This window comes from Carcharhinus amblyrhynchos, chromosome 33, assembly GCF_965287045.1.
Source record: "Carcharhinus amblyrhynchos chromosome 33, sCarAmb.v2.hapA, whole genome shotgun sequence".
Lineage (NCBI taxonomy): Eukaryota > Metazoa > Chordata > Chondrichthyes > Carcharhiniformes > Carcharhinidae > Carcharhinus > Carcharhinus amblyrhynchos.
In genome coordinates this window covers 17286576-17312348 of record NC_137356.1, presented here as the reverse complement: position 1 = coordinate 17312348, position 25773 = coordinate 17286576, and the positions used below count along the sequence as shown (strand labels likewise).

Genomic DNA, 25773 nt, shown 5'->3' with positions numbered 1-25773 from the left:
TCTACAGGTTGATAGTCAACCTGTTTGGCCACATTACGAACGCGACTTCCTCTGCCATCAAGCCCTGGGGTGAGACTCAAACCCGTTCGGGTCAAAAACTCCAAAGTGTTATAGAGTCTGCTTTGATCATAAGTTTTGCAATTTGAATTTGGCTAGGATAAGCATTCACTTTAGATATGATTCAAATGACACACGAGGGAGCTTTTATCAAGTTTATTTAAGAATACAGTTAACAAGGAAATTTTTACCAATTACAAACAAGAAAAAAACAAACACGATAACAGCTAAATATCGTTCCAACCAAACAAATCCCATGAACAAAATGCTTGCCACAGGTTTAGCACAGAAAATACGAATGCTCACATGATGCTGGAACTTAGAACTTTGATTGGATGCTGCAGTTCTCTTGATACACGCACACAGACAAGTTTGGAGTTGGAACAGCTTCCCAAAACACCCCACAGAGCAAGAGAGAAGCTCGAGGTATTAGCTGGCAACCCACCAACAGTGGAATTTTCACTACAGGAAGGCCAGGAGACTTGTTTGCTGCAGAATTCACAATCTAGGGACAGAAAGAGAAACACTGCTTTTCAGCCTAATGTCCAAACACTTTCTCGCTGAAACCGCAGCTCAAAACTGAAAATAAACTGAGGAAAGAAAACTGTCCAAAACACATCACATGCCACCCAGTTGTGAATTCCAAGTCAGTGCGTTAAGCCCAGATTAAAAATTAACAAAACCCCATTTAAACCATTGAAGTAGCAATACAAGGATTTCTAAGCAGGCAGCTTGGCAACCACGAAACTAAAAGGCCCGCTTACAAACTGCAGAGAAAATGATTTAAAAAAAAACATTTCTGAAAGGCAGGTTAATGTTACACCCGGAGTTTCTTGGCTCAGAGGCAGGGATGCTAAACCACTGCCCCACAAGACCTCCAATTCAGTTCTTCTCATTGGTCTACATAACCGTCATCTCTGGGACTATTTGCGTGAAGTCTCTCTCCACCCTTGCAAATGATTGGAAAGTTTGAACTATAAGGAGAGACGGGATAGGCTGGGACTTTTTTTCCCTGGAGCGTGAGGGGTGACCTTATACAGGATTACAAAGGGGCACAAATAGGGTGAATTGCCAGGGTCTTTTCCTTAGCGTGGGGGAGTCCAAAACTAGAGGGCTTAGGTTTAAGATGAGAGGGGCAATTCCTTCACACAGAGGGTGATACACAAAATCATAGAATTCTTGATAGGTTTATAAGATGATGAGGGGGATAGACAGAGTGGACGTGCAGAGACTATTTCCTCAGGTGGGTGTAGCTGTTACCAGGGGGCATAACTATAAGGTTCATGGTGGGAGATATAGGAGGTTTCCTCCGGGTGCTCTGGTTTCCTCCCACAGTCCAAAGATGTGCGGGTTAGGTTGATTGGCCGTGCTAAGAAATTGCCCCTTAGTGTCCAGGGATGTGTAGGTTAGAGGGGTTAGTGGGTAAAATATGTAGGGATATGGGGGTAGGGCCTGGGTGGGATTGTGTTCGGTGCAGACTCGATGGGCCGAAGGGCCTCTTTCCGATCTATGATAACACGTTGCAGTGGCAAAGGGCCTGGATCTTGCCTTTGAAGCCCAGTCCATCCAAACCAGCCTCCCATCCATTGACTCTGTCTACACTTCCCGCTGCCTTGGGAAAAGCAGCCAGCATAATCACGGACCCCACGCACCCCGGACATTCTCTCTTCCACCATCTTCTGTCAGGGAAAAGATACAAAAGTCTGAGGTCACGTACCGACCGACTCAAGAACAGCTTCTTCCCTGCTGCTGTCAGACTTTTGAATGGACCTACCTCACATTGAGTTGATCTTTCTCTACACCCTAGCTATGACTGTAACACTACATTCTGCACCCTCTCCTTTCCTTCTCTATGAATGGTATGCTCTTGTCTGTATAGCGCGCAAGAAACAATACTTTTCACTGTATCCCAATACACGTAACAATCATAAACCAAATCAAATCATTGCATTGAGTTCAAGGTGCTCTCCAACTCATAGGGAACTGCCGGCTCCACTTGGGGGTGTCACAGTGGTTAGTGCTGCTGCCTCACAGCATCAGGGGCCCGGGTTCGATTCCCGGCTTGGGTGACCCGTCTGTGAGGTTCGCACATCCTCCCCGTGTCTGCGAGGGTTTCTTCTGGGTACTCCGGTTTCCTCCCACAGTCCGAAAGACGTGCTGGTCAGAGTGCATTGACCCGAACAGGCGCCGGAGTGTGGGGAATTTCACAGTAACTTCATTACAGTGTTAATGTAAACCTTACATGGGACTGATAAATAAACTTTGAAGGAATAATCAATGACGCTGATCCCAAGGGAATCATCTTAATGAAATACCCCAAATAGTGCGATATAACCGACCTGAAAAGTTTATTTATTAGTAGGCTTACCTTAACACTGCAATGAAGTTACTGTGAAAATCCACTAGTCGCCACACTTCGGCGCCTGTTCGGGTAACACTGAGGGAGAATTTAGCACGGCCAATGCACCCCAACCAGCACGTCTTTCAGACTGTGGGAGGAAACCGGAACACCCGGAGGAAACCCTCGCAGACACGGGGAGAATGTGCAAACTCTGCACAGACAGTGACCCGAGCGGGGAATTGAACCCGGATCCCTGGTGCTGTGAGGCAGCAGTGCTAACCACTGTGCTACTGCGTTTAAACATCGTATCACATGCTAAACAGCACACAAACTCAGACTGGAGATGGCCTGGGCATTGCAAGCTCAATAGACCGTTAAGCACACGGCCTTGGTGTTGTTATACCCCGGTGAGTGTCATTGCAGATGCCTTCCATAACAAACAGATTCCCAATCTTTATACTGTACAGAGTGTGTGTTTAAAAGAAAGTCTCTGGTACTTTTTAATCAATATTAAGACAAGGTTAAGCCTGCTGATAGCACGCTGAATAAGACTTTAATTTGATTTATTATTGCCATAAGTATCACACACACAGATCATGTATCACACACAAACACACTGTCAGTGCTGGGACACTCTCATGCACACACACACACACACACACACACACACACACACACACACACCCACACACACACACACACACACCCACACACACACACACACACACACACACCCACTCACACACACACACACACCCACACACACACCCCCACTCACACACACACACACACCCACACACCCCCACTCACACACACACACACACCCACTCACACACACACACACCCCCACTCACACACACACACACACCCACTCACACACACACAGTCACACACACACTCACACACGCACACACACACACCCACTCACACACACACACTCACACTCACACACACAAACACACACTCACACACACACAGTCACACACACACACATGCACCCTCACACATGCACACACACACACACGCTCACACACACACACACACACACATGCACACACATGCACACACACACACATGCACACACACACACACGCTCTCACACACACACACACACATGCACACACATGCACACACACACGCATACACACACACACCCATGCACCCACACACACGCACACACACACACACACAAGTGCACACCACACATAGACACACACACATGTACTCTCACACACTCACACATACAAACACACACCAACTCACTCACACACACATACATACACACGTGCACAACACACATACACTCATACTCACACATCCAAACATGCACACAAACACACACAGACACAGACATTTGCGCACAACACACACCAGTACAACATACACACATACACACGCACACAACACATGCACATACGCACGCTCACACACACACACACACACATATATGCACAACACACACACACACACACACACACACACAGGCTTCAGACACACAACAACACACAGGGCTCGCACAATGCACAACACACACAGACAACACAAAGACACGTGCACATGTGCTCGTGCACACACACACACACACACACACACATGCAGGCACACACACGCACACAAATATTTTGTGTACATGGTGAACACTTCCCGATTTGCGACAGATTTGAATTTTCCCTGGGTGTTTATGTTGTTTCCGGCTCTGAGTCTCGGTGTTCCTCACCTCACTGAATGAATGGGAAGGTTCATTCTGTTATATTCTGTCTCAATGAGAAGAATCTCAGCAGCAACCCTCCCCATTCTCACCACCCCTTCATCAGAAAGAGACCATAATTAGCACATTAGACTAGCGGAGACGCCACAGAACATTTCATTCCCAAGCCCATTAACACTGACTAAAAATGTCAATGGAAATGAGATTTCGCGCTGTTACAATGAAAGAAGCGCACGGGAAAAGCAGTGAGACCAGAGGCGGCAATCAGGGCAAGAATATTACCCATCGCAGCGTCCACACACACAACCCTCACACTTTCCAAATCACACCATTACTGTGTGGGGTATATCAGAGAGTGTTACAGTGAGGGGGTGTGGGGTATATCAGAGTGTGTTACAGTGAGGGGTGTGGGGTATATCAGAGAGTGTTACAGTGAGGGGGTGTGGGGTATATCAGAGTGTGTTACAGTGAGGGGGTGTGGGGTATATCAGAGAGTGTTACAGTGAGGGGGTGTGGGGTATATCAGAGAGTGTTACAGTGAGGGGGTGTGGGGTATATCAGAGAGTGTTACAGTGAGGGGGTGTGGGGTATATCAGAGAGTGTTACAGTGAGGGGGTGTGGGGTATATCAGAGAGTGTTACAGTAAGGGGGTGTGGGGTATATCAGAGAGTGTTACAGTGAGGGTGTGTGGGGTATATCAGAGAGTGTTACAGTGAGGGGGTGTGGGGTATATCAGAGAGTGTTACAGTGAGGTGTGTGGGGTATATCAGAGAGTGTTACAGTGAGGGGGTGTGGGGTATATCAGAGAGTGTTACAGTGAGGGGGTGTGGGGTATATCAGAGTGTGTTACAGTGAGGGGGTGTGGGGTATATCAGAGAGTGTTACAGTGAGGGGGTGTGGGGTATATCAGAGAGTGTTACAGTGAGGGGGTGTGGGGTATATCAGAGAGTGTTACAGTGAGGGGTGTGGGGTATATCAGAGAGTGTTACAGTGAGGGGGTGTGGGGTATATCAGAGAGTGTTACAGTGAGGGTGTGGGGTATATCAGAGAGTGTTACAGTGAGGGGGTGTGGGGTATATCAGAGAGTGTTACAGTGAGGGGGTGTGGGGTATATCAGAGTGTGTTACAGTGAGGGGGTGTGGGGTATATCAGAGAGTGTTACAGTGAGGGGGTGTGGGGTATATCAGAGAGTGTTACAGTGAGGGGGTGTGGGGTATATCAGAGAGTGTTACAGTGAGGGGGTGTGGGGTATATCAGAGAGTGTTACAGTGAGGGGGTGTGGGGTATATCAGAGAGTGTTACAGTGAGGGGGTGTGGGGTATATCAGAGAGTGTTACAGTGAGGTGTGTGGGGTATATCAGAGAGTGTTACAGTGAGGGGGTGTGGGGTATATCAGAGAGTGTTACAGTGAGGGGGTGTGGGGTATATCAGAGAGTGTTACAGTGAGGGGGTGTGGGGTATATCAGAGAGTGTTACAGTGAGGGGGTGTGGGGTATATCAGAGAGTGTTACAGTGAGGGGGTGTGGGGTATATCAGAGAGTGTTACAGTGAGGGGTGTGGGGTATATCAGAGTGTGTTACAGTGAGGGGGTGTGGGGTATATCAGAGAGTGTTACAGTGAGGGGTGTGGGGTATATCAGATACTGTTACAGTGAGGGGGTGTGGGGTATATCAGAGAGTGTTACAGTGAGGGGGTGTGGGGTATATCAGAGAGTGTTACAGTGAGGGGGTGTGGGGTATATCAGAGAGTGTTACAGTGAGGGGGTGTGGGGTATATCAGAGTGTGTTACAGTGAGGGGGTGTGGGGTATATCAGAGAGTGTTACAGTGAGGGGGTGTGGGGTATATCAGAGAGTGTTACAGTGAGGGGGTGTGGGGTATATCAGAGAGTGTTACAGTGAGGGAGTGTGGGGTATATCAGAGAGTGTTACAGTGAGGGGGTGTGGGGTATATCAGAGTGTGTTACAGTGAGGGGGTGTGGGGTATATCAGAGAGTGTTACAGTGAGGGGGTGTGGGGTATATCAGAGAGTGTTACAGTGAGGGGGTGTGGGGTATATCAGAGAGTGTTACAGTGAGGGGGTGTGGGGTATATCAGAGAGTGTTACAGTGAGGGGGTGTGGGGTATATCAGAGAGTGTTACAGTGAGGGGGTGTGGGGTATATCAGAGAGTGTTACAGTGAGGTGTGTGGGGTATATCAGAGAGTGTTACAGTGAGGGGGTGTGGGGTATATCAGAGAGTGTTACAGTGAGGGGGTGTGGGGTATATCAGAGAGTGTTACAGTGAGGGGGTGTGGGGTATATCAGAGTGTGTTACAGTGAGGGGTGTGGGGTATATCAGAGAGTGTTACAGTGAGGGGGTGTGGGGTATATCAGAGAGTGTTACAGTGAGGGGGTGTGGGGTATATCAGAGTGTGTTACAGTGAGGGGGTGTGGGGTATATCAGAGAGTGTTACAGTGAGGGGTGTGGGGTATATCAGAGAGTGTTACAGTGAGGGGGTGTGGGGTATATCAGAGAGTGTTACAGTGAGGGGGTGTGGGGTATATCAGAGAGTGTTACAGTGAGGGGTGTGGGGTATATCAGAGAGTGTTACAGTGAGGGGGTGTGGGGTATATCAGAGAGTGTTACAGTGAGGGAGTGTGGGGTATATCAGAGAGTGTTACAGTGAGGGGGTGTGGGGTATATCAGAGAGTGTTACAGTGAGGGGGTGTGGGGTATATCAGAGAGTGTTACAGTGAGGGGGTGTGGGGTATATCAGAGAGTGTTACAGTGAGGGGGTGTGGGGTATATCAGAGAGTGTTACAGTGAGGGGGTGTGGGGTATATCAGAGAGTGTTTCAGTGAGGGGGGTGTGGGGTATATCAGAGAGTGTTACAGTGAGGGGGTGTGGGGTATATCAGAGAGTGTTACAGTGAGGGGTGTGGGGTATATCAGAGAGTGTTACAGTGAGGGGGTGTGGGGTATATCAGAGAGTGTTACAATGAGGGGGTGTGGGGTATATCAGAGAGTGTTACAGTGAGGGGGTGTGGGGTATATCAGAGAGTGTTACAGTGAGGGGGTGTGGGGTATATCAGAGAGTGTTACAGTGAGGGGGTGTGGGGTATATCAGAGAGTGTTACAGTGAGGGGGGTGTGGGGTATATCAGAGAGTGTTACAGTGAGGGGTGTGGGGTATATCAGAGAGTGTTACAGTGAGGGGGTGTGGGGTATATCAGAGAGTGTTACAGTGAGGGGGTGTGGGGTATATCAGAGAGTGTTACAGTGAGGGGGTGTGGGGTATATCAGAGAGTGTTACAGTGAGGGGGTGTGGGGTATATCAGAGAGTGTTACAGTGAGGGGTGTGGGGTATATCAGAGAGTGTTACAGTGAGGGGGTGTGGGGTATATCAGAGAGTGTTACAATGAGGGGGTGTGGGGTATATCAGAGAGTGTTACAGTGAGGGGGTGTGGGGTATATCAGAGAGTGTTACAGTGAGGGGGTGTGGGGTATATCAGAGAGTGTTACAGTGAGGGGTGTGGGGTATATCAGAGAGTGTTACAGTGAGGGGGTGTGGGGTATATCAGAGTGTGTTACAGTGAGGGAGTGTGGGGTATATCAGAGAGTGTTACAGTGAGGGGGTGTGGGGTATATCAGAGAGTGTTACAGTGAGGGGTGTGGGGTATATCAGAGAGTGTTACAGTGAGGGGGTGTGGGGTATATCAGAGAGTGTTACAGTGAGGGGGTGTGGGGTATATCAGAGAGTGTTACAGTGAGGGGGTGTGGGGTATATCAGAGAGTGTTACAGTGAGGGGGTGTGGGGTATATCAGAGAGTGTTACAGTGAGGGGGTGTGGGGTATATCAGAGAGTGTTACAGTGAGGGGGTGTGGGGTATATCAGAGAGTGTTACAGTGAGGGGGTGTGGGGTATATCAGTGAGTTACAGTGAGGGGTGTGGGGTATGTCCGAGAGTGTTACAGTGAGGGGGTGTGGAGTATATCAGAGAGTGTTACAGTGAGGGGGTGTGGGGTATATCAGAGAGTGTTACAGTGAGGGGGTGTGGGGTATATCAGAGAGTGTTACAGTGAGGGGGTGTGGGGTATATCAGAGAGTGTTACAGTGAGGGGGTGTGGGGTATATCAGAGAGTGTTACAGTGAGGGGGTGTGGGGTATATCAGAGTGTGTTACAGTGAGGGGGTGTGGGGTATATCAGAGAGTGTTACAGTGAGGGGGTGTGGGGTATATCAGAGAGTGTTACAGTGAGGGGGTGTGGGGTATATCAGTGAGTTACAGTGAGGGGTGTGGGGTATGTCCGAGAGTGTTACAGTGAGGGGGTGTGGGGTATATCAGAGAGTGTTACAGTGAGGGGGTGTGGGGTATATCAGAGAGTGTTACAGTGAGGGGGTGTGGGGTATATCAGAGAGTGTTACAGTGAGGGGGTGTGGGGTATATCAGTGAGTTACAGTGAGGGGTGTGGGGTATGTCCGAGAGTGTTACAGTGAGGGGGTGTGGAGTATATCAGAGAGTGTTACAGTGAGGGGGTGTGGGGTATATCAGAGAGTGTTACAGTGAGGGGGTGTGGGGTATATCAGAGAGTGTTACAGTGAGGGGGTGTGGGGTATATCAGAGAGTGTTACAGTGAGGGGGTGTGGGGTATATCAGAGAGTGTTACAGTGAGGGGGTGTGGGGTATATCAGTGAGTTACAGTGAGGGGTGTGGGGTATGTCCGAGAGTGTTACAGTGAGGGGGTGTGGGTCGGTGCTGGTGTACCGTGTGGGGGTCCGTGCTGGTGTACCGTGTGGGTCAGTGCTGGTGTACCGTGTGGGGTCCGTGCTGGTGTACCGTGTGGGGTCAGTGCTGGTGTACCGTGTGGGGTCAGTGCTGGTGTACCGTGTGGGGTCCGTGCTGGTGTACCGTGTGGGGTCCGTGCTGGTGTACCGTGTGGGGTCGGTGCTGGTGTACCGTGTGGGGTCCGTGCTGGTGTACCGTGTGGGGTCGGTGCTGGTGTACCGTGTGGGGTCTGTGCTGGTGTACCGTGTGGGGTCCGTGCTGGTGTACCGTGTGGGTCAGTGCTGGTGTACCGTGTGGGGTCCGTGCTGGTGTACCGTGTGGGTCAGTGCTGGTGTACCGTGTGGGGTCGGTGCTGGTGTACCGTGTGGGGTCGGTGCTGGTGTACCGTGTGGGGTCCGTGCTGGTGTACCGTGTGGGTCAGTGCTGGTGTACCGTGTGGGGTCCATGCTGGTGTACCGTGTGGGGTCGGTGCTGGTGTACCGTGTGGGGTCGGTGCTGGTGTACCGTGTGGGGTCAGTGCTGGTGTACCGTGTGGGGTCGGTGCTGGTGTACCGTGTGGGGTCAGTGCTGGTGTACCGTGTGGGGTCGGTGCTGGTGTACCGTGTGGGGTCGGTGCTGGTGTACCGTGTGGGGTCGGTGCTGGTGTACCGTGTGGGTCAGTGCTGGTGTACCGTGTGGGTGGGTGCTGGTGTTCCGTGTGGGGTCCGTGCTGGTGTACCGTGTGGGGTCAGTGCTGGTGTACCGTGTGGGGTCAGTGCTGGTGTACGGTGTGGGGTCCGTGCTGGTGTACCGTGTGGGTCCTTGCTGGTGTACCGTGTGGGTGAGTGCTGGTGTACCGTGTGGGTGAGTGCTGGTGTACCGTGTGGGGTCAGTGCTGGTGTACCGTGTGGGGTCCGTGCTGGTGTACCGTGTGGGGTCGGTGCTGGTGTACCGTGTGGGGTCCGTGCTGGTGTACCGTGTGGGGTCCGTGCTGGTGTACCGTGTGGGGTCCGTGCTGGTGTACCGTGTGGGGTCGGTGCTGGTGTACCGTGTGGGGTCCGTGCTGGTGTACCGTGTGGGGTCAGTGCTGGTGTACCGTGTGGGGTCCGTGCTGGTGTACCGTGTGGGGTCAGTGCTGGTGTACCGTGTGGGGTCAGTGCTGGTGTACCGTGTGGGGTCCGTGCTGGTGTACCGTGTGGGGTCCGTGCTGGTGTACCGTGTGGGGTCAGTGCTGGTGTACCGTGTGGGGTCCGTGCTGGTGTACCGTGTGGGGTCCGTGCTGGTGTACCGTGTGGGGTCCGTGCTGGTGTACCGTGTGGGGTCCGTGCTGGTGTACCGTGTGGGGTCAGTGCTGGTGTACCGTGTGGGGTCAGTGCTGGTGTACCGTGTGGGGTCAGTGCTGGTGTACCGTGTGGGGTCAGTGCTGGTGTACCGTGTGGGGTCAGTGCTGGTGTACCGTGTGGGGTCCGTGCTGGTGTACCGTGTGGGTGAGTGCTGGTGTACCATGTGGGTCGGTGCTGGTGTACCGTGTGGGTTCCGTGCTGGTGTACCGTGTGGGGTCCGTGCTGGTGTACCGTGTGGGTCAGTGCTGGTGTACCGTGTGGGTGAGTGCTGGTGTACCGTGTGGGGTCCGTGCTGGTGTACCGTGTGGGTGAGTGCTGGTGTACCGTGTGGGTCGGTGCTGGTGTACCGTGTGGGTTCCGTGCTGGTGTACCGTGTGGGGTCGGTGCTGGTGTACCGTGTGGGTCGGTGCTGGTGTACCGTGTGGGGTCCGTGCTGGTGTACCGTGTGGGGTCGGTGCTGGTGTACCGTGTGGGTCCGTGCTGGTATGCTGTGCTTATTTCTATCTGTCCTGTTCTCTGCACAGGGAGAGACAGTAACAGACTGAGTTGCTTTTCCACCGTTCCCCTGAGTGGTACCCATTCCCCATCTCTGCTGACCTTGCCTCTGCATTGATTAGCCTCCTAATACCCTCCAGGATCTCTCAAAGCATCCGCATTGGATCAATTGTTTAAAGTGTTTCCATTCTTGTTGCATTGGGAAACTCACTAAATTATCGCAAGGCAGCGTTACTGATGGTAAATTATTGGAACAGATGACTTTAGGTTTAACCTAAAGTTGACTTGTCAATCTGATTTAAGTTTATTTAGAATCATAGAAACCCTACAGCACAGAAAGAGGCCATTCGGCCCATCGAGTCTGCACCGAACACAATCCCACCCAGGCCCTACCCCCATATCCTGACATATTTTACCCACTAATCCCTCTAACCTACGCATCTCAGGACACTAAGGGGCAATTTTATCATGGCCAATCCACCTAGCCCTAAGCCAACCAGGCCCTACCCCCATACCCCTACTAATTATACCCACTTATCCACTAGTCTACGCATCCCAGGACACTAAGGGGCAATTTCTTAGCACGGCCAATCTTTGGAGTGTGGGAGGAAACCGGAGCACCCGGAGGAAACCCATGCAGTCACGGGGAGAACATGCAAACAGTGACCCAAGCTGGCAATCGAACCCGGGTTCCTGGTGCTCTGAGGCAGCAGTGCTCACCCCTGTGCCACTCGGATTTGCAATGACTTTTCTGTATCAGTGACAAGAATAAACCAAATCCAGTGAAACCTTGGCCCCCTTTGTAACCGTTGTATTATTTCAAAATAGACCACTTGTCAGGCCGTGGGAGCTATCCATGGCATGACATCATGGGCGACACGGTGGCACAGTGGGTTAGCACTGCTGCTCCACAGCTCCAGGGTCCTGGGTTCGATTCTCAGCTCGGTCACTGCCTGTGTGGAGTTTGCACATTCTCCTCGTGTCTGCCTGGGTTTCCTGCCACAGTCCAACGATGCGCGGGTTGGGTTGATTGGCCGTGCTAAGAAATTGCCCCCGGAATGTGTAGGTTAGAGGGATTAGTGGGTATAATATGTTGGGATATGGGGGTAGGGGCCTGGGTGGGATTGTATTCGGTGCAGACTCGATGGGCCGAAGGGCCTCTTTCTGCACTGTAGGGTTCGATGATCACCACCGTCTGCGCACGGACCAGAAAGGCATCAGTCCGCCTGCTACAACGTGAGGTATATGGGATTTGATGGGATTGGGGGTTATAGATAGGTCTATGGATTGGTAGGTATTGATGTGATCGGCACAACTTGTGGGCCGAAGGGCCTGTTTGTGCTGTAGTGTTCTATGTTCTGTGTTCTGTGTAAATCCATCTGGAGAAAGCTCAGGTATTTGAGTGAATAAATGTGATTTTTTTTTCCTCACTGCTGGGGAAACGCAAGACATAAACTGGCAAACAGGCGCTGACACTGTCTCTCCCTCACAGTCAGTGACTCAGACACTTAATTCAAAGAAGCTTAATCTACAAATCTATTTATCAGATGGAGGTGCTGAGAGGTAGCAGCGGTTTCTCACCTCGACAGAAATCATGTTCCTTTCAAATAATTTAACGTAACACGGCTCAAAAGTTCAGTTATTTGCAAATGGCAGCGAGGTGCCAGTAGGCCCCCGTGCGAAACGCAGTTCAAAATAAAAATTAACTTGACATTTTCGCTCGCCAAGTTCAGATTTTTCTTTATATATAACCGTCCAGATGTCTTTTGTTTTTGAAATCTCTGTGTGTTTCCAGCCTGAGGGCCTGGGAAGGAGGAGAGCCCACCTTTCCAGGGCAGGCCCAGGGATGCCCCCCAACCTGTTGGAGACGAGACTGGAGGGGTTTGGAATCTTACGCAGGCTTGCTTTGATCCGGCTGGGCCTCAGAAGTGCCCGAGGTTTGTCGGAGGCCGGGCTGACGTTTGAAGCCTGCGGCCTGTAGGGGGATTGCCTGCGGCCTAGCGATCTGCCCGGGGGCCTATTTCCAGCCGATTGTGTTCTCGTTGCAGTTCACCAGGGCCTGTTCTGTTCCTCAGTGCTGAGAATCCTCCTCCCTCCCTGCTGATAGATCGATCCCCGGAACATTTTCTTAATCTTTCGTTGTCACAGAGTCTAACTTCCCATGAAAGGGCCACCCCTGAACCGCATCCTGCGCTGCTCCAATTGAGAGCTTGTTTCCTGAAGGGTTAATCAGGGAGCTGAGGTTCCACATCCCTGCCTGCAACAAGGCCTCAATCGCTTTCTCTGCTGCTGTTTTTACCGTTTGCAAAAGTCATTCCTGCTCAGACGTACAAATCTTATCCAAATGATGCAAAATTCACTGCCCCTGCATTGTTCTCCGTCTATCATCAGTCCCCCCAGTCCTCAAGATAGCCCACCAAGGCCCCTCCTTTCTCAGGAGGCGAGTTTGGAAAGTTCGACATGTCCGCTATGACTCTCTCCATCTTTTACAGAAGCGCCGTAGAAAGGATTCTTTCCAAGTTTATTTATTAGTCACAGGTCAGACTTATTTTAACACTGCATTGAATGTGCAAACTCCACATTGTCTGTGCGGAGTTTGCACATTCTCCCCGTGTCTGCGTGGGTTTCCTTCGGGTGCTCCGGTTTCCCCCCACAGTCCAAAGATGTGCGGGTTAGGTTGATTGGCCGTGCTAAGAAATTGCCCCTTAGTGTCCAGGGATACATAGGTTAGAGAGATTAGTGGGTAAACATGTAGGGATATGGGGGTAGGGCCTGGGTGGGATTGTGTTCAGTGCAGACTCGATGGGCCGAATGGCCTCTTTCTGTACTGTAGGGTTTCTATGTTTCTAAAATTCCCCTAGTCACCATACTCTGGCACTGTTCGGGTCAATGTACCCTAACCAACACATCTTTCAGACTGTGGGAGGAAACCAGAGCCCCCAGAGGAAACCCATGCAGACATGGGGAGAATGTGCGAACTCCGCATGGACAGTGACTCGTGCCGGGAATCGAACCCAGGTCCCTGGCGCTGTGAGGCAGCGGTGCTAACTAGTGTGCCACCGTGCCGCCCTGGGGAAGTTGGGTGGTTGGTAGTTCAGTGTAGGCTGGGTTTCAGGGATCAGAATGAAGCTCGTAAAGTGAATTGTAAACGCCACTGACGGAACCCTGACTCACACTGTTGGTCCTCATACATCAGTGAAATGGTCAGGAGCTTCAGGTCTTTAGGTTTCCAGATCACCAAACACCCTGTCCTGGTCCCCCCATCACAGCTCTATAGTTAAGAAAGCCCCACCAACGCCTCTACTTTCTCAGAAGACTAAGGAAATTTGGCATGTCCGCTACGACTCTCACCAAATTTTACAGATGCCCCATAGAAAGCATTCTTTCTGGTTGTATCACAGCTTGGTCTGGGCTCCTGCTCTGCCCAAGACCACAAGGAACTACAAAGGGTCGTGAATGTAGCCCAATCCATCACGCAAACCAACCTCCCATCCATTGACTCTGTCTACACTTCCTGCTGCCTCGGAAAAGCAGTCAGTATAATTAAGGACCCCACGCACCCCGGACATTCTCTCTTCCACCTTCTTCTGTCGGGAAAAAGATACAAAAGTCTGGGGTCACGTACCCACCAATCAAGAACAGCTTCTTCCCTGCTGCTGTCAGACTTTTGAATGGGCCTACCTCGCATTAAGTAGATCTTTCTCTACACCCTCGCTATGACTGTAACACTACATTCTGCACTCTCTGTCAGTTAAAGCCCAGTCCCAGAGGTGGGAGTGCTGTACTGGTGGAACTCTGGGCCTTTGGATGAAACAATAGAACCCAGGCCCGTTGGCCCTACAAGTATCTGAGAACTGTGTTTGAGCAAGAGCGAGCAGATCTCTCTCTCTCTCTCTCTCTCTATTTCTTCCCCCCCCAACACCACCCCTCTGTCTTACAGGTGAGAGGTCAAACCCTCAGTTTATCCCTCAGCTGTGCGATTCCCCTGGTGTCCTGCGCCCCGTGGGATCTTGCTGTGCGCACGCTGGCTGCTTCGCCTTCCAACGTGGTGGAGATGCCGACGTTGGACTGGGTGGTGGGCACAGTGAGGAGTCTCACCACACCCAGGTTAAAAAAAAATCCAACAGGTTTGCTTGGTAGCGCGAGCTTTGGGGGCACCGCTCCTTCACAGGGGAGCAGATAAACCTGTTGGACTTTAACCGGGTAAGACTCCTTACTGTTCCAGCGATGGAGAGTTTGGAGGCAGATCATTGGTTGCTGAACCGCCTTGGCGTCTCCCGAGGTTCACAGATGGCAGACAGTCGTGCTACCTTCCGCACCAGTTCCACCCAACCGTTTCCCATTCATGGCTCCCATCATTGCAAATTTACATTCTGTAAGAACTTGGTCTCATTTGCATTTGGATTAATCAATACCAACTGCTGAGAAGGAATCCTTTCCATATTCTGAGCGCTCCGTCGCTGGAATATTGTTCCAGCAGATTAAGCTTTAAGTTTCCCCTTCAAATGGGTGCCATGCCCTCTGGTTCTATATTCCTGGGGTGGCACAGTGGTTAGCACTGGCACCTCACAGCGCTGGGGTCCTGGGTTCAATTCTTCCCTTGAGTGACTGTCCATGTGGAATATGCACATTCTCCCCATGTCTGCATGGGTTACCTCCCACAATCCAAAGATGTATCTAAAGTCATGGGTGGCACAGTGGGTTAGCACTGCGGCTTCACAGCTCCAGGGTCCTGGGTTCGATTCCTGGCTCGGGTCACTGTCTGTGTGGAGTTTGCACATTCTCCTCGTGTCTGCGTGGGTTTCCTCCCACAATCCAAAGATGTGCGGGTTAGGTCGATTGGCCGTGCTAAGAAATTGCCCCTTAGTGTCCTGGGATGTGAAGGTTAGAGGGATTAGTGGGGATAATGTGTAGGGATATGGGGGTCGGGTCTGGGTGGGATTGTGTTCGGTGCAGACTCGATGGGCTGAATGGCCTCTTTCTGTGCTGTAGGGTTTCTATGATTCTAAATAAACTTAAATCAGATTGATTCTGCACTGCAGGGTTCTATGTGCAGGTTCAGTGCTTTGGCCGTGCTAAATTGCCCCTTCGTATCCAAAGATGTGCAGATGATTTGATTTGTTATTGTCAGATGTATTAGTACACAGTGAAAAGTATTGTTTCTTGCGCATAATACAGACAAAGCATACCATTCATAGAGAAGGAAAAGAGAGAGTGCAGAATGTAGTGTTACAGTCACAGCGAGGGTGTAGAGAAAGATCAACTTAATGCGCGATAGGTCCATTCAAAAGTCTGACGGCAGCAGGGAAGAAGCTGTTCTGGAGTCAAATAAAAGCAAATTACTGCGGATGCTGGAATCTGAAACCAAAAGAGAAAATGCTGGAAAATCTCAGCGGGTCTGGCAGCATCTCTAAGGAGAGAAAAGAGCTGACGTTTCGAGTCCAGATGATCCTTTGTCAAAGAGTCTTGAGTCTGTTGGTACGTGACCTCAGACTTTTGTATCTTTTTCCCAACAGAAGATGGAAGAGAGAGTGTCTGGTGTGGCTGGGGTTTGTAATTATAGAATCATAGAAACCCCACAGTGCAGAAAGAGGCCATTCGGCCCATTGAGTCTGCACTGACCCAAGCCCTATACCCGTATCCCCACATATTTCCCTGTTAATCCCTCGAACCTGTACATCTCAGGACACTTCATGGGCAATTTAGCACGGTCAATCCACCTAACCTGCACATCTTTGGACTGTGGAAGGAAACCCACGCAGACACGGGGAGAATGTGCCAACTCCAAACAGGCAGTGCCCCGAGCCGGGAATCGAACCCAGGTCCCTGGCGCTGTGAGGCACTAGTGCTAACCCACTGTGCCACCTAATTGTGCTGGCTGTTTCACCAAGACAGTGGAGATGTAGACAGAGACATGAGGTGGATTCGCCATGGTAAAGTGGCAGAGTTGCGGGGATAGGTCGGGTGGAGTGGGGGGAAGGGGGGGGGGGGGGGGGTGAGGGGCTAGGGCCGGGGTGGGATGCTTTTTCGGCACTTCATGGGCCGAATGGCTTCTTTCTGCCTTTCAGAGGGGGGGTTCTCTGATCCTTGAGATACAGCGTCTTGCTTTGTTCTACATTAAGCAATCCCTTTAGCATCCCAAAATAAATCAAATCATCGCTCTCGAGCTTAATTTAGCCACAGTGGGGACCTCCCCTCCACTCCGGTGGCCGAGAGCGCTGGGAATCTGTTGCTAATGCGATTGAACTTGTTATTCCTGAGGTTAAACATCAGCAGCTGAAAAGGCGTAGTCCCTAAGATGGTGATGTGCGGGTGGCACAGTGGGTTAGCACTGCTGCTTCACAGCTCCAGGGACCTGGGGTTCGATTCCCGGCTCGGGTCACTGTCTGTGAGGAGTTGGCACATTCTCCCCGTGTCTGCGTGGGTTTCCTCCGGTTTCCTCCCACAGTCCAAAGATGTGCGGGTTAGGTTGATTGGCCGTGCTAAGAAATTGCCCCTTAGTGTCCAGGGATGCGTAGGTTAGAGGGATTAGTGGGTATAATATGTAGGGATAGGGGGGTTTCTTCCCACAGTCCAAAGATGTGTGGGTTAGGTGGATTGGCCATGCTAAAATTGTCCCTTAGTGCCCAGGGATGTGTAGGTTAGAGGGATTAGTGGGTAAGTGTGTAGGGATATGGGGGTCTCCTCCCACAGTCCAAAGATGTGCGGGTTAGGTGGATTGGCCATGCTAAAATTGTCCCTTAGTGTCCAGGGATGCGTAGGTTAGAGGGATTAGTGGGTAAATGTGTAGGGATATGGGGGTAGGGCCTGGGTGGGATTGTGGTCGGTGCAGACTCGATGGGCCGAATGGCCTCTTTCTGCACTGTAGGGATCCTGAGTAATGGAGTGATCGTGTAGATCCTTAGCCTATGGCTTGAGGAGGGGGGTCGTGCGTGATCGTTTGGCTATTTGTCCAGTTAGCTTGTTAGATTTCGCAAATAAGAACATACAAAGGGTGGGAGGGGAGCTGGCAGCACACTGGTTTGGTTGGTAGGCAGGAGGTGGCGATGTGCAACACCACATTCTGTGGACGTGCCGAGGGTAGGGTTTGTGTCGAGGTTCGCGCTTTGCCCGCTGGTTTGAACAGACTGGCCCTCCTCCCGAGCCCGGGACGCTCGCCACACCGCGTGTCCTCAGGCCCTTGTCTTTCTTCCGTCTCCAGGTTTGAGTCGGGCTGCCTTGCCGTTTGGTCTGATGCGCCGGGAGCTGGCGTGCGAAGGGTACCCCATCGAGCTGCGGTGCCCGGGCAGCGACGTCATAATGATCGAGAGCGCCAACTACGGGCGAACGGACAGCAAGATCTGCGACGCCGACATCTTCCAGATGGAGAATGTGGAGTGTTACCTGCCCGACACCTTCAAGATCATGTCTCAAAGGTAGGACCTCGATTCGAGGGGGGAAGCTATGCTGAGACGTGGCGGGGCGTATGGGGAAGAGAGGTGGGCGGGGAGGTTCTTTGTGTCACTCAAATAAAAATGAACGACCTTTGTTCCCAAGCAGGTTCTTCCATTTTGGGTGCAGTTCGATGAGATGTCCAAACGTTATTTGTCAATCTAGAAACCCTACAGTGCTGAAAGAGGCCATTTGGCCCATTGAGTCCCACCCAGGCCTTACCCCCATATCCCTACATATTTACCTGCCAACCCCTCTAACCTACGCATCCTAAGACATTAAGAGACAATTTTAGCATGGCCAATCAACCTAACCTGCATATCTTTGGACTGTGGGAGGAAACCCACGCAGACATGAGGAGAATGTGCAAACTCTACACAGACAGTGACCCGAGCCGGGAATCGAACCCAGGACCCTGGAGCTGTGAAGCAGCAGTGCTAACCCACTGTGCTACCGTGCCGCCCACTCTCGGGAATTCTCTCGGGGAAATCTGAGGGGATCGTCTAGGAACTTATAAAATTCTATCAGGGTTAGACAGGGTAGATTCAGAAAGAATGTTTCCCATGGTGGGGGCAGTCCAGAGCTAGGGGCCATAGTTTGAGGCTAAGAACCTTTTAGAGGTGGCACGGTGGCACAGTGGTCAGCACTGCTGTCTCACAGCGCCAGGGACCCGGGTTCGATTCCCGGCTTGGGTCACTGTCTGGGGTGGAGTTTGTACGTTCTCCCAGTATCTGCGTGGGTTCCTCCGGGTGCTCTGGTTTCCTCCCATAGTGCAAAGGTTTGGTGGATTGGCCGTACTAAATTGCCCCTTATGTCGGGGGACTAGCTAGAGCAAATGCATGGGGTTGTGGGGATTGTGGTCGATGCAGACTTGATGGGCTGAATGGCCTCCTTCTGCACTTGTAGGGATTCTATGAACTGAGGTGAGGAGAAATTTCTTCACCCAGAGGGTGGTGAATGTGTGGGATTCACTCCCACAGAAAGTAGTTGAGGCCAAAACATTGTGTAATTTCAAGAAGAAATTAGATACAGCTCTTGGGACGAAAGGAATCAAGGGATATGGAGGGAAGGAGGGATCAGGATATTGAATTTGATGATCAGCCATGATCAAGATGGATGGTGGAGAAGGCTCGAAGGGCTCAATGGCCTTCTCCTGCTTCTAGTTTCTTTGTTTCTAACCTTCCACAACGAGGAGATGTTAAAAATGACCAAATTTGTTATGGGAGTTCCTCTACTCAAAGGACTTGATGAGTTCCGAGGTGTTTGCAGCGCCACCACAGGAGGGAGAGTGCAATTACAACGTGACATGTTTACATAGGCCCTTTGCATTGGGGATGGGTTTTTTTTTTAAATGTAGACGCATAGGGTGGGATTTCCGGCTGCGCTCACCCCTAGACCGGGAATATGGCTTTTTCAACTCTGGTCGCCACACCACCAGAAGGATGTGGAGGCTTTGGAGAGGGTACAGAAAAGATTTACCGGGATGTTGCCCTGGTATGGAGGGCATTAGCTACGAGGAGAGGTTGGAGAAACTTGGTTTGTTCTCAGTGGAGAGACGGAGGTTGAGGGGCGACCTGATAGAAGTCTACAAGAGGCATGGACAGAGTGGATAGTCAGAAGCTTTTTTACAAGGGGGAAGAGTCAGTTACTCGGGGGCACAGGTTTAAGGTGCGAGGGGCAAGATTTAAAGATGTACAAGTAATTTTCTTTGTGCTTGGCACTTAGTGTGGGCAAAAGGACATCCCAAAGCTTACAGGGGTGACAAAAGCAGCTTCTGGGCTTTGGGATGTTCTCTTGCCAACACTGAGTACAGGGAACAAAGGCCGGAAGCCTGTTTGGCAACAATGAGCTACCCCCAAGCAGCAATGGTCGGGGAATCTCTTGGTTGGAGCATGAATGTCCACCTGAGAGATCCAGTGACAGCTTTACACTGTCATCTGAAAGTACCTCTGGCAGTGCAGCACTCCTTCAGTGCTGCGCGGGGGGGGGTGTCGGGAGTATGTTTCAGTCTGAATCCAGTCCGCTCAGCTTTGCCACCCCCTCCCCACATCCCCCCCCCCACACCTCCGCAGACAGATCCCTGTACGATAGATGGTGCTGAGTGTTTCCGAGTGGGGATTCTTCACCCCGAGACTGGTGAAGGGTCTAAAGCCATAACGTCCATCCTGTTGACACTCACTGATGGATCTGTTAGGATATGTCTGGCCTTGTCTGCCTTCAGTTTAGATTTGCAGCTCGTTCATTCCTCTCCGCGTTAAACCTTGGCCATCGCTCACTTCTTTCAAAGTGGCAAGGACAGCAAGAAGTGAGCTGACAGGGTTAGCCATGCCCTCTCCTTCACCCCCCCTCTCTCTCTGTTACCCCTCTCTCCCTTGGTCCCTAACACTCCCTCTACCTCCTCTCCCTCTACCTCCTCTCTCTCTCTCTCTCCCTCCTCCTGTCTCTCTCTCCCTCCTTCCCCCCTTCTCTCTCTCTCTCTCTCCCCCTCCCCCTCTCTCTCTCTCTCTCCTCCTCTCACTCTCTCTCTCTCTCTCTCTCTCCCTCCTCCTGTCTCTCTCTCCCTCCTTCCCCCCCTTCTCTCTCACTCTCTCTCCCCCTCCCCCTCTCTCTCTCTCTCTCTCTCCCTCCTCTCACTCTCTCTCTCTCTCTCTCCCTCCTCCTGTCTCTCTCTCCCTCCTTCCCCCCCTTCTCTCTCTCTCTCTCTCCCTCCCCCTCTCTCTCTCTCTCTCCCTCCTCTCACTCTCTCTCTCTCTCTCTCCCTCCTCCTGTCTCTCTCTCCCTCCTTCCCCCCTTCTCTCTCTCTCTCTCCCTCCTCTCACTCTCTCTCTCTCCCTCCCTCCTCCTGTCTCTCCCTCCCCCCTCACCGTCTCTCTCTCTCTCTCTCTCTCCCCCCTCCCTCTCGCCCCCCTCGCTCTCTCTCTCTCTCTCCCTCCTCCTGTCTCTCTCCCTCCTTCCCCCCTCTCTCTCTCTCACTCTCTCTCTCCCCCTCCTCCTCTCTCCCTGTCTCTCCCTCCTCTCACTCTCTCTCTCCCTCCCCCTGTCTCTCTCTCTCCCTCCTCACTCTCTCTCTCTCTCGCTCCCTCTCTCCCCCCGTTTCCCCATCTCCATTCCCTCTCGCTCCCTCTCTCCCCCCGTTTCCCCATCTCCATTCCCTCTCGCTCCCTCTCTCCCCCCGTTTCCCCATCTCCATTCCCTCTCGCTCCCTCTCTCTCCCCTTTCCCCATCTCCATTCCCTCTCGCTCCCTCTCTCCCCCCGTTTCCCCATCTCCATTCCCTCTCGCTCCCTCTCTCCCCCCGTTTCCCCATCTCCATTCCCTCTCGCTCCCTCTCTCCCCCCGTTTCCCCATCTCCATTCCCTCTCGCTCCCTCTCTCTCCCCCTTCCCCATCTCCATTCCCTCTCGCTCCCTCTCTCTCCCTTTCCCCATCTCCATTCCCTCTCGCTCCCTCTCTCCCCCCGTTTCCCCATCTCTATTCCCTCTCGCTCCCTCTCTCTCCCCTTTCCCCATCTCCATTCCCTCTCACTCCCTCTCTCCCCCCGTTTCCCCATCTCCATTTCCCCCCTCCCTCTCTCTCTCTCTCTCTCTCTCGTCCCTTTCCCTCTCTCTTCCTCCCTCTCCAGCCTCCAGTGTCAATAAGCTGGGAGGCAGGATGATGTACTGACCAGCTAAGTTGTCTGGAAGTATCGTCTTCTGTGATAATACATGGGCCTCAATCAATATGTTGTCTGCTCAAAACCTCAAGCGCGACCAACAAAGGGAAACTCGCCAATAGATCAATGGAAGGAGCATCAGTCAGTCCAGCCTGTTCATTAAACCTTGGCGCCAACTAAACGGGTTGGGAGCTTGTGCTTGGCGGCGCACCGGGGCAGGGGGGGATGTGGTCTGAGAACTCAATCAATAGCCAGGATGTGCTTGGTTCCACTCCCTGAAAGAATGTTCTTCAGGACGGTCGGACTAATTGAGTTGAGAATGGGCCTAGCATCTCCAGAGTGGCCATCGCCGAGAGACAGTGAGAGGCCTCTCGGCCTACCCCGCTAGGCCTACCCACATGGGCCCCAGGACACGCAACACCGAAATGGTTGGGGGGGTTGGGTGGGGGTTGAAGCAATGATTTGGTTTTAAAATTCTCATCCTGAGGCGGGAAAGTGGATTATCGCATTAGATCAGGCCACTCTCTGGTAGAAGCAGGTTCGATGGGCCAAACGGCCTACTTCTGCTCCGCCATCTTGTGGTCTTGCATGTCCAGTTTTCTGTTCTTATTGGGCGGCGCAGTGGGTTAGCACGGCTGTCTCGCAGCGCCAGGGACCCGGGTTCAGTCGGTCGTGGGGTTTGCACGTTCTCCCCATGTCTGCGTGGGTTTCCTCCGGGTGCTCCGGTTTCCTCCCAGAGTCCGAAAGATGGGCAGATTAGCTGGGTTGGATGTGCTAAATTACCCCTTTGTGTCAGGGGATTAGAAGGGTAAATATGTGGGGTTAGGGGGGTAGGGCCTGGGTGGGATTGTGGTTGGTGCAGACTCGATGGGCCGAATGGCCTCCATCTACAGTGTATGGATTCTGTCTATGAAATTCTTCAAGAGGTGGAGTAGCCTCAGAGGATGTGATGCGTAAATGATTTGCCTGATACCACGTGGAATAAATCTGGAATATAAACTCAACCTCATTAACAGTAACCATGGCGATTGTCACTGATTGGCATAAAAACCCTCTGGCTCATTAATGCCTGCTGATAGAATCATAGAATCCTACAAGGAGTCCATTCGGCCCATTGAGTCTGCAGCAACCACAATCACACCCAGGCCCTATCCCCGTAACCCTATGCATTTATCCTAGCTAGTCCCCTGAACACTCAGGGGCAATTTAGCATGGCCAATCCACCTAACCTGCACATCTTTGGACACTAAGGGGCAATTTAGCATGGCCAATCCTCCTAACCTGCACATCTTTGGACACTAAGGGGCAATTTAGCATGGCCAATCCTCCTAACCTGCACATCTTTGGACACTAAGGGGCAATTTAGCATGGCCAATCCTCCTAACCTGCACATCTTTGGACACTAAGGGGCAATTTAGCATGGCCAATCCTCCTAACCTGCACATCTTTGGACACTAAGGGGCAATTTAGCATGGCCAATCCTCCTAACCTACACATCTTTGGACACTAAGGGGCAATTTAGCATGGCCAATCCTCCTAACCTACACATCTTTGGACACTAAAAGGCAATTTAGCATGGCCAATCCACCTAACCTACACATCTTTGGACACTAAGGGGCAATTTAGCATGGCCAATCCACCTAACCTGCACATCTTTGGACACTAAGGGGCAATTTAGCATGGCCAATCCTCCTAACCTGCACATCTTTGGACACTAAGGGGCAATTTAGCATGGCCAATCCACCTAACCTGCACATCTTTGGACACTAAGGGGCAATTTAGCATGGCCAATCCACCTAACCTGCACATCTTTGGACACTAAGGGGCAATTTAGCATGGCCAATCCACCTAACCTGCACATCTTTGGACACTAAGGGGCAATTTAGCATGGCCAATCCTCCTAACCTACACATCTTTGGACACTAAGGGGCAATTTAGCATGGCCAATCCACCCAACCTGCACATCTTTGGACTATAGAAGGAAACCGGAACACCCAGAGGGAAGGAAATCTGCCATCCTTATCCTCAGATAAATTCCTCCTCCCCTCTGTCTTAAACGATTGAGACTCAAGTATCTCAGGAGGAACCAAGAACCACCTTGCACCAAGTCAAATGAACTCCTTGCTTTTTGCATTCAATTCCTCTCAAAAAATGCTTTTCAGTTCTATTTTGACCTCTCCATCCTTTGAAAAATGTTTGTTTTTCTCTCCATCCTTTAAGAAGCCTTCATTTTTCTCAGCACCTCCCCTTAGAAAGAAATTAAATCTTCCATCGAAATCAGATGACTGGATCCCTCAAAGCACCTCACAATGATGCCCGTTTGCGCGTAGTCACTATTTCAGTGTCGAAAACACAGCAGCTAATTTCTTTTTTAGTATTTATTCGCGCGTTGCTGGCTGGGCCAGCATTTATTGCCCATCCCTAGTTGCCCTTGGAGGGCAGTTGAGAGTCACCCACATCGCTGTGGCTCTGGAGTCACATGTAGGCCAGACCGGGTAAGGACGGCAGATTTCCTTCCCTAAAGGAAAGTTAAAGTCTATTTATTAGTCACAAGTAAGGGTTTAACACTGCGATGAAGTTACCGAGTCACACTCCGGCGCCTGTTGGGGTCAGTGCACCCTAACCAGCCCTTCTTTCAGACTGTGGGAGGAAACCGGAACGCTCGGAGGAAACCCACGCAGACACGGGGAGAACGTGCAGACTCCACACAGACACAGCGACCCAGGCTGGGAATCGAACCTGGGACCCTGGCGCTGTGAGGCAGCAGTGCTAACCCACTGTGCCACCCCAGTTAGTTCATTCGTGAACCAGATGGGTTTTTCCCACAACCGACGATGGTTTCATGGTCATCAGTAGATCCTTAATCCCAGATACTGGTTACTAAATTCAAATTCCACCATCTGCTGTGGCAGGATTCGAACCCAGGTCCCCAGAGCACTCGCTGACTAATAGTCTAGTGACAATACCACAAGGCCATCACTTCCCCTATTTGTACACAGCAAGCTTCCAAAGCGGCAATGTGATAACGACATGATAATCTGCGTTTGATTTGATTTGGTTTTGATTTGATTTATTATTGTCACCTGTATTGAGGTACAGTGAAAAGTATTGTTTCTTGCGCACTATACAGACAAAACATACTGTTTATAGAGTACATAGATTTGATTTATTATTGTCACATGTATTAGTATACAGTGAGAAGTATTGTTTCTTGTGCAGTATACAGACACAGCATACCATTCACAGAGAAGGAAAGGAGAGAGTGCAGAATGTAGCGTTACAGTCATAGCTAGGGTGTAGAGAAAGATCAACTTAATGCGAGGTGGGTCCATTCTAAAGTCTGACGGCAGCAGGGAAGAAGCTGTTCTTGAGTCGGTCGCTACGTGACCTCAGACTTTTGTATCTTTTTCCCGACGGAAGAAGGTGGAAGAGAGAATGTCCGGGGTGCCTGGGGGGGTCCTTAATTATGCTGGCTGCTTTGCCGAGGCAGCAGGAAGTGTAGAGAGAGTCAGTGGATGGGGGGATGGTTTGTGTGATGGATCGGGCTACATTCACGAGCTTTTGTAGTTCCTTGCAGTCTTGGGCAGAGCAGGAGCCCATACCAAGCTGTGATACAACCGGGATATGGACTACTCTCCACTTGCCTGGATGGGTGCAGCTCCAACGACACACAAGAAGCTCGACACCATCCAGGACAGACCAACCTCGCTTGATTGGCATCATGCCCACAAACAGCCACTCCCTCCACCACCAACGCTCAGTAGCAGCCGTGTGTAACATCTAAGACGTGTGGGTTAGTTGGATTAGCCTTATTAAATTTTCCCATTATTGGCAGGGGGGACTAGCTAGGGTAAATGTATGGGGTTATGGGGATTGGGCCTGGCTGGGATTGTAGTCAGTGTAGGCTCGATGGGCTGAATGGCCTCCTTCTGCACTGTAGGACTTTATAATTCTATCATCGACAAGATTTACTGCAGAAATTCACCAAAGATCCTTAGACAGCACCT

At 51.4% G+C, this 25773-nt stretch overlaps 1 protein-coding gene across 1 annotated transcript in view; it reads left to right on the top strand.

The window, feature by feature from the left end:
• Positions 1-17731: 17731 nt before the first annotated feature.
• The window catches only part of LOC145360920 (adhesion G protein-coupled receptor L1-like), a 243217-nt gene continuing 235175 nt past the window's right edge, over positions 17732-25773 (top strand). Inside the window, exons 1-2 of the mRNA XM_080216426.1 lie at positions 17732-17765; positions 17812-18100. Of these exons, the coding sequence (XP_080072552.1) occupies positions 17732-17765; positions 17812-18100 (323 nt within the window). The remainder of the gene's footprint in view (positions 17766-17811; positions 18101-25773) is intronic.